A 15,842-nucleotide genomic window follows, 5' to 3' on the forward strand; every position below is an offset into this window, starting at 1 on the left:
CAGGACTCGCTGGATATAAAATAACTCTTCTGAGGAGCTACCGAAGCAGCGACTATCCTCTGAGACCTCAGATAAAAAGACTGATGAACATGGGAGTAGGAGGAGCCTATATACTGGAGGGGCCGGTTGTCTTTTTCCAATCTGAGGTGACTATCCTATGGGGCTCCGCCTACCCACGAAGCAGAGAATCTGTGTCTCCCTTCCTTCCCTTCTGCTGCTGAAAGTATATGGTGCCGTACGTATATCTATTCAATAAGTCACAATCCATATTCTTGCTAGAACCGAGAACGATAAAAGTGTAGGTAAAGATGCTTTTGAAACAAAGGATACATAGTTTGATACAATTTAATTAAATGAGATTAACCATCTAATAAAGTTCATACATTCCACTAAAGAATACTTTCAAAATACAGAGCCACACCTGTAGCTTATTCAAGTATCCTAGGAATGTAGAGAATATTACAGTATATGAGCTGTAGAATTTGGTGGCAGCCATCCAGTATGCACATTTCACATGTATCCAGTCTTGGTAACCTATTATTTCACTAGCACACATACTAAACAATATTGGAGTAACTTTACATGAGCACCAGAACGGTTACTACTCTGATCTTTGGGTGGTGGACAGGAAGGGTCAGGCTTCCATCCTTATTATGACAAAGGGGAAAAAAATGGCACTGAAAGTAAATATATATTTGAGATTACATACAAGCCAATATACATGGACAATATTTTATAATACAATATTAAATAGCTGACATTGTGTTGTATGTGTTTGGTAACTGAATATTCATTGGAATCTATATCCCTGTTTTAGAAAACCAAACCTTATGGTATGTGCACATGGTGTATTTTAGACTCTGGCATGCCTGCATTTTTTTTTTCCAGGAAAATGAGAGTGTTTTTTCCTAAAGTGCCTTTTTATACATTTTCTCGGACATTTTTTGCAGTATCTTTAAGAATTTAGTTTTTTTTTCCTTCTTAATTTTATATATCAATTGCAAAGAAGCTACAACAATGTACTAGTGATTTTTTTAACCACTTCACATCTTTGAAGGCCTGAAGCAGTTAAAAGAACCTCAGAAAGGCAGAACAGCAAGTAGTTTTTATGTGGTAGGGCACAGGTTCATTCTCTTTTGCATTTTGTTTAGTGCTTTTTCAGGGGGGGTACCAGGCAGAATACACAGGAAAAAGACGCTGTATAGAGTTTAAGCTACATGAGGCCAACTGACTGCTGTGACTTGGCAAAATCCTCTGAATTATTGTACATAAAGTGTAAGTGTATGACATAGACAATTTTCTTTAAATCATGGCAACATCTTACTGGCCAATGGTTCAGAAGTTGTTCACCCTGTTCTCCCAGAACACCTATAGTCTTATGTAATAAGATACAGTTAAGGGTTTGACCTTCAACAAACTTCTGCCCACAGACTCAGTTAGGTATATATTATATTAAAAGAGAAGATGCTGATCAGCTCACATAACAATTTTTATGTCTCAAGTTCACCGTTCACAAGGGCTCATAGCATTGCCGGCCTGGGAAGCAAGTTGTTAGTTTTTTTCCTTAATTTATGCAGCACATTGTAAATATTCACAAGGGAAAATGCCAATACTGGACAATTCCTTGTCTTTCTCTTTGTGTACGGTCACTTGAAGATTTTCTAGTTACCTTGTGTATCTTAGCAGATACCTCATTCTGCCAAAAGCAAATCTCTTCTACCACCCCCATTCGCATGAGTCTCATTTGTCAGGTGGCCACCATCCACATTAGAAGGTTGGCCAATCCTGCCAAAATCAGGTTCAGCAGACTTTGGCAATTTTGTAACGGCCCCTATACATAAATGATGTTTCTCTGCAGAGGGCACTTGTTCCTTGTAGTCGTGTGACCCCAGCAGCATCATACGGAAACGAGCAAACAGTCTCTTTGCAGTGTAAGAGCTGAGGAGCCGCAAGTATATTGTGCACTAAAGGGCTTGCAGACTAAGAGACCAGCCTACTACTTCATTGGCAAACAATATAACCACGTCCTGTAGTGATTTAGGAAAGGTCTGTAGCACAAACCAGAGACTAAAAAGGCACTGTGCATGAGGCTATAAGTGCATGGTTTTTACATTTTCACTGAGTGTATGCTGTCCCATGCATTTTTTAAGCAAAATATATTACACTTTAAGACAATGGATAGGGGAAACATATTGCAGCACTTCTGGTTCATTTGACAACCCACAGGTTCTATGAACCACTGCATGATGCCTTTGTGAGACACTATATTATTCCCTGAAAAAAAAGTTCATTTCGGAATAGGTCTTCGGATGTATGCCAGTTTTTTTCTCACGTGCCTCCAAATTAAATTGCAACCACAGTATAGACCCCTAATAAGCTGTGGAAGTTGTGATACAGATCGGTGGAATAATAAAACATGTCTATATGACTAGTGTGTGTATGAGGTCTTACATATTCTTTAGTAAAGATTCCAATGTATCAAGATCAGTGTCCTTTTTTACCATTGTAGTCAGCACAACTGGCAGAGCCAAGTGATTGAGTCAATCAGCGCTGCAGCAGCATCGTCTGATGTGGGGGAAGGAGAGATTAGCCGCGTTTCTTATTTTGTTACAGATGGAATAATATGAGACAAAAAAATGTAAATATGAACAGTTGCTTTAAGTTGTTCATTCTGAAAACCAATCTAATTGTCAGCACATTGTTCTATAGACCCTGAAAGGACAAAACTGCATGAAAAGCTTTGGCTTTAAAGAGCACCAATCATCAGGTCAAGAGTGACACATATTTGCTCTTATTTTATTCATGCTAGAACACCTAGTATGTTTTTCAAAATTAGCAATAAATAAACAGACCCATATCTCTATAACAGTGTGGCCTATTAAATAAAAAAAATGAAATACTCAGGGGAGCAGTGAGAATAAAATAGGAGTAAAAACTGTCAAATACAGAAAAATTGGCTGTGTCTTATTGGACCAGCATTGTGCATGTTTTAAGAAATATGCATATTCTGCAAAAATATGCTGCAAGAATTGAGGAATTGTGCAGATTCAAAATCCACATCATGAAATGACATGCAGTGAATTTGTCATCTGCACAGTAGAATTTACCTTTTTCCAAAGGGCGACTTAATTGGCATTTACATCTGCTGAAGGACGGCAGCAGAAATGCCACATAGCCTTAAAAAGGAAGGAAATGTTACTATGTTGTGCAAACTAACTTGTAATAATGCATGTTGCCTAAATTTTATGGAGTCACATGCGTGAAGTATAGCTATAAAACTCATATCTAATAATCTTTCATTGTCTCATTTTACAGAAAAAATATGGCCCCGACTGCGAGTTTCAAGAGCAAATTAAGGAAAATGGTTATAATACCTACTCTTCTTTAAGATGGCGTTACAATGGACATTTCATGTACCTGGCTTTAAGAGGGAATGGACTTGCAAGACTGGCCAGCAGAACTCGTCACACACATTACTCTACACATTTCTTACCCTTCTCAATAGGACTGAGCTGAAAGTCATTAGTCAGTCGTGTTTCCTTAGTTGGCACCAAAGTCATCATTTAAAGACAAAAGAAATGCACAGGAGATTGTGTGAATTTCCAACGCAATCCAAGTGTATGCTCATTGTAAAGTAAGCCAAGATAAAAACAAATAAATACATTTGTACATATAATAATCTAAAATAGAAAAAAAAATAGATTGCCTTTATCCTAGAAGGAACAAGCAACACAGGAAAAAAAAATGATTGTAGATGGTTTCACAATGGAATAAAATGGACACTGAATGATGCAAGGTGCATGGTAGCACAAATCATTACTGTATAAATACCAAATGATATGTGGGCGATCTTAGCACAACTTTCCTTTTTAACCACGACCCCCTCACTTCTGCAGGTATCTCAGCCAGGAAACAAAATGCACTTCTGTAAACATTGTGCAGTAACTGCTCATGCCAAGAGCAGCACTAATCAAGCAAGTTTAATTTAAGGATTAAAAACCGAAGAGCAGTAAAAAAGAAAAAATGATAAAAAGGAGTTATCGCGCCTCTATTTTAAAAGAGGAAACCCAAACACTTTGGATAAAAAAAAAAAACAAGAAAAAAAAAAAAACAACAACAACAAAAGTCACACCCACGCAGTCTCTTCCATGCCAGATGTCACTCTAAAGAGGGAAATCAAATTGATGAACAGTTTGGTTCTCAGCTGTTCCACTTGGGAAGGACAAAGACACTTTGACTTAACCACCATTAGTCTTACAGTGTCCTGTTCAGGGAACTCTTGGGCAGGGTTCCCTCTTCGGCTCTAGATGCAGTGTTAAGAAGCAGCAGATGAGAGGGTGGTGTAAGGAGCTGGTGCCCAGCAGCTGCTCCCCCTCCCCATCTCTGGTGCTCAGGAATTATTTTCATCAGTAGGGGAGGTGGAGGATGAGGATGAAGCAGAGGAAGCTGAGAAATTCATATCTGTTAGTCCTGGGGGATTGGTGGCTGTGTTCTGGCCACTCAGACTTTTCCTACATACTGGGCACGTATCATGCTGTCGGGAAGAAAACAATATTTGTTAGGTTGTGGGTATACCAGTATACTCCTAGCAAATATCTTCAAGTACATAAAATGTACATAAACACTATTTATCAAACTATAAAGAAAAACATCACCAAGAAACCAATCAGATTTAAAAAAACATAAGAATTGTATTAAGAATTTCATTTTGGTAGAGCAGATGTTACAATATCTGTGAAAATGTAATAAAATGCAATGGATTCTCATCAACTCATGATTTCTATCATTTTTAAATACAAATATGGCTTTATTATTACATATATCACATTACAGCTGCCACTATTTTGATTGCTAAGGACGTGGCACTGACGTCTTTCACGGGTTACGCAGCCGATTTATGTTCAGCAAGAGGTATTAAAAAGTATCTATCAACATATCTGAGAACAGTGTAAAGCAGTATTCCCCAACAGGTCATGTTTTCAGGATTTCCCTAGTATTGCTCAGGCAACAATTCCATCCCCTGGGCAGGCAACAATTCCATCCCCTGGGCAGGCAACAATTCCATCCCCTGGGCAGGCAACAATTCCATCCCCTGGGCAGGCAACAATTCCATCCCCTGGGCAGGCAACAATTCCATCCCCTGCGCAGGCAACAATTCCATCCCCTGCGCAGGCAACAATTCCATCCCCTGCGCAGGCAACAATTCCATCCCCTGCGCAGGCAACAATTCCATCCCCTGCGCAGGCAACAATTCCATCCCCTGCGCAGGCAACAATTCCATCCCCTGCACAGGCAACAATTCCATCCCCTGCACAGGCAACAATTCCATCCCCTGCACAGGCAACAATTCCATCCCCTGCACAGGCAACAATTCCATCCCCTGCACAGGCAACAATTCCATCCCCTGCACAGGCAACAATTCCATCCCCTGCACAGGCAACAATTCCATCCCCTGCACAGGCAACAATTCCATCCCCTGCACAGGCAACAATTCCATCCCCTGCACAGGCAACAATTCCATCCCCTGCACAGGCAACAATTCCATCCCCTGCACAGGCAACAATTCCATCCCCTGCACAGGCAACAATTCCATCCCCTGCACAGGCAACAATTCCATCCCCTGCACAGGCAACAATTCCATCCCCTGCACAGGCAACAATTCCATCCCCTGCACAGGCAACAATTCCATCCCCTGCACAGTCAACAATTCCATCCCCTGCACAGTCAACAATTCCATCCCCTGCACATTCAACAATTCCATCCCCTGCACATTCAACAATTCCATCCCCTGCACATTCAGCAATTCCATCCCCTGCACATTCAGCAATTCCATCCCCTGCACATTCAACAATTCCATCCCCTGCACATTCAACAATTCCATCCCCTGCACATTCAACAATTCCATCCCCTGCACATTCAACAATTCCATCCCCTGCACATTCAACAATTCCATCCCCTGCACATTCAACAATTCCATCCCCTGCACATTCAACAATTCCATCCCCTGCACATTCAACAATTCCATCCCCTGCACATTCAACAATTCCAGCACCTGGGCGATACTTAGGAAATCCTGAAGACATGATGTGTTGGGGGCTCAAGGACTGGAGTTGGGGAACACTGGTGTAAAGTAAGGACAGAGACCCCCAACGTTAGTAGTTACTGGGCTTCCTGCCGTAGTTTTGATTAAATCTGTTATCTGCTGCAGATCTAGCAGTTCTTTAAAGGGAATGTCACCCCCTGGGAGAGATCAGAACTCTAATATGGGCATACAGGTTATAGAAATATAGAAATGTAAATCTATACATACCTGTATGGCCCATATTAGCGGTTTGCTTGCAGAGAAATGGAGTTTTATAAAATCTGTTTTCATCTGCTTGGTGTCCCCCATACCCCAAGAAATCCCCACCTATCTCTTTAGTTAGCCAAGAAATCCACGCCTAACTAAAGAGATAGGCGGGGATTTCTTGGGGTCCGGGGGGCGCCAAGCATGTGAAAACAGATTTTATAAAACTCCATTTCTCTGCAATCAGACCTCTACTATGGGCCATACAGGTATGTATAGATTTACTTTTCTATCACCTGTATGCCCATAGTAGAGGTCTGAGATCTTCCAGGGGGTGACATTCCCTTTAAGGCTGAGCTCTGTATAACCCCACACACACCACTGATTCCTTATGCACAGTGTACACAGGAAGCTGTCAAAAAGCTGACAATCATTGGTGGGGTGAGGTTATACAGTGCTCATGAATATGGAGGACTACATGGCAGCAGGTTTACTAGTTCTCTAGTGATCATCTCCTGCTGATAAGACACCATTTTATCAAAGCTACAGCAAACAGCCAAGGTAGTGGCAAATCAATGGAATCAGCAGCTTAGACCCTACCTTATTTTGTGCTTTGTTGAGGTAATGAAAACCTAGAAGCAAAATCTCTTTACAATGCAGTGAAATGGTAGGCAATAGAGGTCAGAACACAACAGTTCATGGCACTGAACAAATCATTTTTAGGGGGGGGGGGTGGGGGAAACAACAAAAATAAAATAATGTGGCTGCTAAAGTGTAAAAGTGTAAACACCCTTGAATAATTGGGGATGTGGTTGTGTTCAGAATCAGCCAATCACATTTAAACTCATGTTAAATAGTAATCAGTAAACAGCTGCCATTATTTAAAAGAGTAACAGTTTTAATTTTTCTATCATAAATCAATAGCACTAATGATCATAAACTTTGTAATATATCCTACCAGAGAAGCCTGCATCTATCTCTTCTAGGACTGATCTTATTTTCAAAATTCTCAATTCTCTAGTAAAATCTGTATTCCGTGAGTGCGGGTTACATTACTGAGATAGGAGATGGCAGCTGCTATGGATAAAATTCTCTGGAAAACAGGGGGTAGGGGTCTACCTTTAGCTCCCCCCTTCCTCCCCTTTACATAGAATCTTCTCTGTAGCAACTTATCACCTATCTCAGTAATGTAATATGTCTTCACGTACCACAGAATTACTGGAGAACTGAGAATTTGGATAATGAATGATCAGTCCTGGAAGAGAAAGAAGCAGATTTCTCTGATAAGATATGTTACACAGTTGCTTATTTTCATGTGTGCTATTCATTTATGACATAAAAAAAATAAATAAAACGACGTATACTCTCTAACCCCTTTCTGACGCAGGGCGAAATATGTACCTGCGCCCTGGGCCTTATTGACCAGGTACGTATTATTACGCCAGGTCAGCTGATTCTAACAGCTGACACCCAGTACCGCATCGGGTACCCGGACCGCATAGCTCCCGGCACATTAACCCCTGAAATGCTGCGATTGAAGTCGATCACAGCATTTCCGGGGCAAGCAGAGGTAAGAGTGCCCCTCTTACCTTAGATCAGAGACCCCGCGCTGTGTGCACGGGGATCAGATCCTTGCCATGGTGACCCGATGACGACATCTGGGTCACCAGGCATCAGCAACTTAGATAGATTGCGCACTGTGCATGATCTATCTAACTCGTGTCTGCAGGGCTGACAGCCTGCATAGCATAGGGGATGCTAGTGCCATAGTGGGACAAAGTGTAAAAGTAAAAAACAGTGTCAGAAAGTGAAAAAAATATAAAATGTAACCATAAATAAATGTTATGAAAAAACAAACAAAAAAAAATAATAAAAGTACACAGATTTGGTATTGTCGCATCCAGAACGACCTGAACTATACTGTCCCACTAGTTAACCCCTTTAGTGAACACGGGAAAAAAAAAAGCAGCAAAAAACGATGCTTTATCATAATACCGCCAAACAAAAAAATGGACTAAAAAGCGATCAAAAAGACGAATGTAAATAAAAATGGTACCGCTGAAAACGTCATCTTGTCCCACAAAAAACAAGTCGCCATACAGCTCCATCCATTTTCTATAAAATTGTTTTTTTATGATTTGGCGCTTTTACACAAAAACTACGTAAATGTGGTACCGCTGTAAACGTACTGACCCGAAGAATAAAGCTGCATTATCAATTTTACCAAACGCGGAACGGCATAAAAAAAACCAATTCCTGAATTGCTGGTTTTTGTTTATTCTGCCTCCCAAAAATCGGAATAGAAAGCGATCAAAAAATGTCACGTGCCTGAAAATGGCACCAATAAAAACGTCAACTCATCCCGCAAAAAACAAGCCCTTACATGACTCTGTTGGCCGAAATATGGAAAAATTAAAAACTAGTCTGAAAAAAAGCGTCTTTTCGTGTGTGACAGCAGCCAAACATAAAAACCTGATATGAATCTGGTATCGCTGTAAACACACTGACCCGAAGAATAAAGTTGTCTAATCACTTACTGCAGGAGGAACGTCGTAAAAAATAAACACTAGGGTTAGGGTTGTGTTAGGATTAGGTGATGATATGGCAACTAGTGTTGAGCGCAAGTGCTCGCTACTTGAGTTTGCATCGGGTGTCCACCGAGTATAGCGGGTGCTTGAGTGACATGCTCGAGTCTCTGCCCCATATGTTAAACGGCTGTTATGCAGCCAAAAAAAACCTTGCCTGCCATGCACGAGCGATCCCCGCACGTCTTTTTTTTTGGGTGTCTAATAACCGTGAAACATGCGGGGCGGAGACTCGAGCATGTCACTCAAGCACCCGCGATACATGGTGCATACCTGAGTACCCGATGCAAGCTCAAATAGCGAGCACTTACGCTCAAGACTAATGACAACTTATTCAATATGATGACCTAATGTAAACAAATTCTGTGTCGTACCTCTGGGTTCAAAACGTTCACCATACCCCTTGATAAAATCCTTGAAGGGTGTAGTTTCCAAAATGGTGTCACTTGTGGGGGGTTTCCACTGTTTAGGCACATCAGGGGCTCCTCAAACACGACATGGTGTCCACTAATTATTCAAGCAAATTTTACATTCAAAGTCAAATGGCGCTCCTTCCCTTCCAAACCCTGCCGCGCGCCCAAACAGTGGTTTTCCCCCACATATGGGGTATCTGCTTACTCAGGAGAAATTGCACAACAAATTGCATGGTGTAATTTCTCCTGTTACCCTTATGAAAATGCAAAATTTTAGGCAGAAAAATATTTGTTGGAAAAATGTGAAAATTTTGATTTTACGGCTCAATGTTATAAACTTCTGTGAAGCACCTGGGGGTTCAAGGTGCTCACCACACATCTAGATAAGTTCCCTGAGGGGTTTAGTTTCCAAAATGGTGTCACTTGTGGGGGGTTTCCACTGTTTAGACACATCAGGGGCTCCCCAAACGCAATATGGCGTCCGCTAATTAGTCAAGCAAATTTTACATTCAAAAAGTCAAATTGCGCTCCTTCCCTTCTGAGCCCTGCTGTGCGCCCAAACAGTGGTTTTCCTCCACATATGGGGTATCTGCGTGCTCAGGAGGAATTAAACAACACATTTTTGGGTTAATTTTTAATGATACCCTTGCAAAAGTAAAAAAAATTGGGGTCTAAAGTAACGTTTTTGTGAAAAAAGTTAAATGTTCATTTTTTTCTTCCACATTCCAAAAATTCCTGTGTAGCACCTGAAGGGTTAATAAAGTTCTTGAATGTGGTTTTGAGCAGCTTGAGAGGTGCAGTTTTTAGAATGGTGTCACTTTTCGGTATTTTCTGTCATAAAGGCCCCTCAGTCACTTCAAATGTGATGTGGTCCCTAACAAAATGGTTTTGTAAATTTTGTAGGAAAAATGAGAAATCGCTGGTCAACTTATAACCATTATAACGTCCTAATAAAAAAAAAAAAAATTTGTTCCAAAATTGTGCTGATGTAAAGTAGACATGTGGGAAATGTTATTTATTAAGTATTTTGTGTGACATATCTCTCTGATTTAAGGACATAAAAATTCAGAGTTTGAAAACTGCAAAATTTTCTAAATTTTCACCAAATTTTTATTTTTTTCACAAATAAACGCAAGTGATGTCGAAGAAATGTTGCCACTATCATGAAGAACAATATGTCACGAAAAAACAAGCTCAGAATCAGGGGGATCCGTTGAAGCGTTCCAGAGTAATTACCTCATAAAGTGACAGTGGTCAGAATTGTAAAAATTGGCCTGGTCATTAACGTGCAAACCACCCTCGGGGCTTAAGGGGTTAAGAAGATAATAGGCGCTATACCTTTATTTCTCAGCGCTACTGGGAGCAACTCATAGCAGTTCAGCAATGACAACCACAGAGGTCTCCTTCCTACAGAACCCAGGTTGTCATACCAACCCATCGGTGGTCCGTGATCATGTGACGGGCGCGCCGATGGGCTGGTCTTATGACGCGCTTCCAGAGCAGCCATGTTAAATGATGCTTGTCAGAGTCTGACAACGGCATTTAACATGTTAACATGTGATTCCACCTGCGGTTGTTAGGGGCACATGTCAGTTGATAAAATCAGCTGACATGTGCTGGAAGAAATGTGGCCTCATTGCCGGAGCCCGCATCAAACAGGAGGGAGGAGACCTGTCGTAAAGGGGTTAAGGGTGTTATATGAAACCACATTATTTTAGTTCTTTGAAATCTTTTCTTCAGGTGGAAAAGAAAAATGTAGCTGGTTTTTTCAAATTAAGGTATAGAGTATTATTTTACATAGCAAAAACCTTGCATTTTAAGAAGAGTATATAGACTTTATATCAATCGTACATATACTGTATGTGTCCAATATAATATGATTTTGTTATAACAGCCACTGACATGGACAAAGTCCTAATAATTTGCAGATATTCCCAGTCTGTCCTGGAAATGTGGAACAAGACATGACAGATAGATGTAGCTCATCTGCACAGCTATAATCACTGTTATGTTCAGCCAGTGGAAATCATGTTGTGCCAGACTTAATTAAAAAAAAAAAAAAAAAAAGGAGAAGGAAATGTATTTCATACTGACCTGCTCTAACCAGGGGATGATGCAGTTATTATGAAATAAGTGATTGCAAGGAAGTTGCCTCACATTTTCACCAACTGTATAATCCTCCTTACATACTGGACATTCCAATCCAGATCCTGGGGAGGACAAACATAACAATTTTACACAAAATAACAGGAATTCAAAGTTCAATCTCACCTGTTTAGAAGCAGGACAAATACCAGCATGTACCATGAATCCTTGTTCCAAACACTGACAAAATCTGTACTTTGAAATGTTTGAAGTGTCTTATGGATATTTTACATTAGTGGTGTGCAATTCAGAAGGAGCATCCTTTAACTAGCAAGGCTTTACCAGGGAACATATACAGTACAGACCAAAAGTTTGGACCCCCCTTCTCATTTAAAGATTTTTCTGTATTTTCATGACTTTGAAAATTGTACATTCACACTGAAGGCATCAAAACTATGAATTAACACATGTGGAATTATATACTTAACAAAAAAGTGTGAAACAACTGAAAATATATCTTATATTCTAGGTTCTTCAAAGTAGCCACCTTTTGCTTTGATGACTGCTTTGCACACTCTTGGCATTCTCTTGATGAGCTTCAAGAGGTAGTCACCGGAAATGGTTTTCACTTCACAGGTGTGCCCTGTCAGGTTTAATAAGTGGGATTTCTTGCCTTATAAATGGGGTTGGGACCATCAGTTGTGTTGTGCAGAAGTCAGGTGGATACACAGCTGATAGTCCTACTGAATAGACTGTTAGAATTTGTATTATGGCAAGAAAAAAGCAGCTAAGTAAAGAAAAACGAGTGGCCATCATTACTTTAAGAAATGAAGGTCAGTCAGTCCGAAAAATTGGGAAAACTTTGAAAGTGTCCCCAAGTGCAGTTGCAAAAACTATCAATCGCTACAAAGAAACTGGCTCACATGAGGACCGCCCCAGGAAAGGAAGACCAAGAGTCACCTCTGCTTCTGAGGATAAGTTTATCCGAGTCACCAGCCGCAGAAATCGCAGGTTAACAGCAGCTCAGATTAGAGACCAGGTCAATGCCACACAGAGTTCTAGCAGCAGACACATCTCTACAACAACTGTTAAGAGGAGACTTTGTGCAGCAGGCCTTCATGGTAAAATAGCTGCTAGGAAACCACTGCTAAGGACAGGCAACATGCAGAAGAGACTTGTTTGGGCTAAAGAACACAAGGAATGGACATTAGACCAGTGGAAATCTGTGCTTTGGTCTGATGAGTCCAAATTTGAGATCTTTGGTTCCAACCACCGTGTCTTTGAGCGATGCAGAAAAGGTGAACAGATGGACTCTACATGCCTGGTTCACACCGTGAAGCATGGAGGAGGAGGTGTGATGGTGTGGGGGTGCTTTGCTGGTGACACTGTTGGGGATTTATTCAAAATTGAAGGCATACTGAACCAGCATGGCTACCACAGCATCTTGCAGCAGCATGCTATTCCATCCGGTTTGCGTTTAGTTGGACCATCATTTATTTTTCAACAGAACAATGACCCCAAAACACACCTCCAGGCTGTGTAAGGGCTATCTGACCAAGAAGGAGAGTGATGGGGTGCTACACCAGATGACCTGGCCTCCACAGTCACCAGGCCTGAACCCAATCGAGATGGTTTGGGGTGAGCTGGACCGCAGAGTGAAGGCAAAAGGGCCAACAAGTGCTAAGCATCTCTGGGAACTCCTTCAAGATTGTTGGAAGACCATTTCCGGTGACTACCTCTTGAAGCTCATCAAGAGAATGCAAAGAGTGTGCAAAGCAGTCATCAAAGCAAAAGGTGGCTACTTTGAAGAACCTAGAATATAAGACATATTTTCAGTTGTTTCACACTTTTTTGTTAAGTATATAATTCCACATGTGTTAATTCATAGTTTTGATGCCTTCAGTGTGAATGTACAATTTTCATAGTCATGAAAATACAGAAAAATCTATAAATGAGAAGGTGTGTCCAAACTTTTGGTCTGTACTGTACTTTCCAGCATGGTAAATATTGTAGAGTTTTGTCAAATCACTGGCAAATATAATTTTGAAAAGGTATGCACGGGTGCTTTATAAAAAAAAAAAAAAAAAATAATACCAATCAATGAAGCACAATTATTCTATTATTTATCATTAAGTGCAATCATAGTTAGGTTTCCCTGACTGCAAGAATTACTACCCACCAGTGCCATATAAGTATTATGTATGTGCTGCAGCAGTAAGGGACAAAGGTGCAGAACATTTGTTTCGATTTGCCAGTTCTCTTTTCAAAATATATATTTTTATTTAATGTCAAATCGCTTAACAAAATAACTTTGCATAATAACTATTAAAAAGGGGGCAAAGGAAAGCCTTAAAAGGGGTTTTCCCATGAACAAAAGTATATTTTAATCAATAGATCTTGGAATAATAATGTTTCACAACAATGTTCCTGTGCTGAGATTATCTTATAAATCAGCCCCTGCTGTGTACTGTGTAATGGCTGTGTCTGACCATACAGGAACATGGTCTGATCATACCACATCTCCTAGGCAGGGGAGGACGCAAAAGAGACTATACAGATAGGACAGTAGGAGATTGCAGCTGATTCTTTCTTTGAAGTAAAACATTGTTTAAAAACAGGCAAGAAAATGTTTTACCTCACAAAAAGAATCAGCTGTGATCCCCTGCTGTAATGTCTGTATACTCTTCCTTCATCCTCTGCCCAGGAGCTGTGGTATGATCAGACCATGTCCCTGTACGGTAAGACACAGCCATTACACAGTGCACAGCAGAGGCACATTTATAAGATTATCTCAGCACAGGGACATTTTATTTAAACATCCAATTGTGGAAATTATTATTCCAAGATCTATTGATTAAGATCATCTTTTGTTCGTGAGAAAATCCCCTTTAAAGGGTTTTTTTCTTTACAATTATAACTGAGCACTTATCCACAGAATAAGTGAGAAGTCTCTGATCCTTGGGTATCTGCACCAGCTATACCGTAATTTCTGCAAGTCCCATTAAAAAAAAAAAAGTAGCAGTGTGTATGAACAACCTCCAAGCAGTCTTTTAAAAGGTGTTGTCCGACAATTCCATCATTTGAGGTTCTTCAAAACTCACCATGAGCATATTTCACGGTGCATATACAGACCACAATGCCAAGTCTGATCACGGTTCTCCGTCACAGACTTACAATTTCATCGAGTACTTCCGTCCATATAAGGACCGTGAAATATGCTAGTGTGAACCAGTTTAGAAAGGTGCATTTCATGGTCCACATCTCCTAACCCAAACTATCAGCCTCATGTGTCTTTATAAGGCTGTGTGTTCGCGTCAGAAAACCAGTGGTCAGTCTGGCCATTATGGTCTGTGTACAGACGGTGAAAAAACGTCTGTCTGAATGCAGCCTTAGGCCACGTTCACACGTTCAGTATTTGTAAGCCAAAACCAGGAGTGAGTGATAAATACAGAAGTGGTGACGTGTTTCTATTATACTTTTTCTCTGATTGTTCCACTCCTGGTTTTGGCTTACAAATACTGAACATGTAAACATAGCCTAAGACACAGAAATTTGAATATAGAAAGGGGTCTCCTTTTTAAAGGATAACAACTTGCACTCACCCACATGTTCATCTGTCACTTGGATTGTAGGAAGGGCTTGGATCTTCTCATTGTCAGCAGGAGGTGGTCCAGTGTTTTCAAACTGGTTAAGCAACTAATTGAAGACGGAAAAATATAAATCATTGTTCAACACCATATACCCCACTCCATCACTCCCGAGCAACTTTTGGAAGAAAAAGAGGGGAAAACCAAAAAGTCATAACTTCATTTATCAATTGACCTAGCTATACAAGTGCTTGTTATTTTGCAAGATGAGCTGTAGTTTTACCATATAATGTACTAAAAAACTAAACTGCAAAAAAATGTTAAGGTTTTAAGAGCAGAGAACTGGTGAAATTTTTAATTTTTTTTTTTTTCTTGTCGTCCATTGTGTGGTAAAAATAGCATGTACTCACGATTATAGAAATACCAATTTGCACGGAACATGCGCGGGGAATAGTGTGTCATAGCGCATGTGCAGTGCAGCTGCGAACTACACAGCTTCACCGCGCATGCGCTATGATGCGCCATGTTCCCCGCACATGCGCAGTGAAGCTGGTAATCACATCCTCACTGCGCAGGAGGCCGGACATCTACAAGTGCGTCTGCGCCCCACAATGTCAGCGCTTGCTGGGAGCAGTATTCAAATACATGGGTGGCGCCAGCAAAGAGTGAATGCTGAAACCGCCCATGACTGAATATGACAAGCACGCCCCTATGACTGAAAAGGCAGGTAGGATCTAAGTATATTAAAGGTTATAAAATCATTATAGCTGCACCAGTTTTCATGAAAACAGCTTGGTAGTGATGCACATTGAATCACTAACAACGCTATGGGGCAGTGTACATAGCAACTAGGACGTGACAGGTTCCCTTTAAATAGCTGTGTGTG

General features: G+C 40.6%; 1 protein-coding gene across 1 annotated transcript in view; it reads right to left on the reverse strand.

Moving 5' to 3' along the window:
• Positions 1-962: 962 nt before the first annotated feature.
• The window catches only part of RNF126 (ring finger protein 126), a 50,656-nt gene continuing 35,776 nt past the window's right edge, over positions 963-15,842 (reverse strand). Inside the window, exons 7-9 of the mRNA XM_073655114.1 lie at positions 14,972-15,065; positions 11,379-11,494; positions 963-4,534 (exon numbers count right to left, since the gene is read on the reverse strand). Of these exons, the coding sequence (XP_073511215.1) occupies positions 4,391-4,534; positions 11,379-11,494; positions 14,972-15,065 (354 nt within the window). The 3' untranslated portion in view covers positions 963-4,390. The remainder of the gene's footprint in view (positions 4,535-11,378; positions 11,495-14,971; positions 15,066-15,842) is intronic.

This window comes from Phyllobates terribilis, unplaced genomic scaffold (genome assembly GCF_046119375.1).
Source record: "Phyllobates terribilis strain yellow unplaced genomic scaffold, ASM4611937v1 Scaffold_1__5_contigs__length_1240528914, whole genome shotgun sequence".
Classification (NCBI taxonomy): Eukaryota; Metazoa; Chordata; class Amphibia; order Anura; family Dendrobatidae; genus Phyllobates; species Phyllobates terribilis.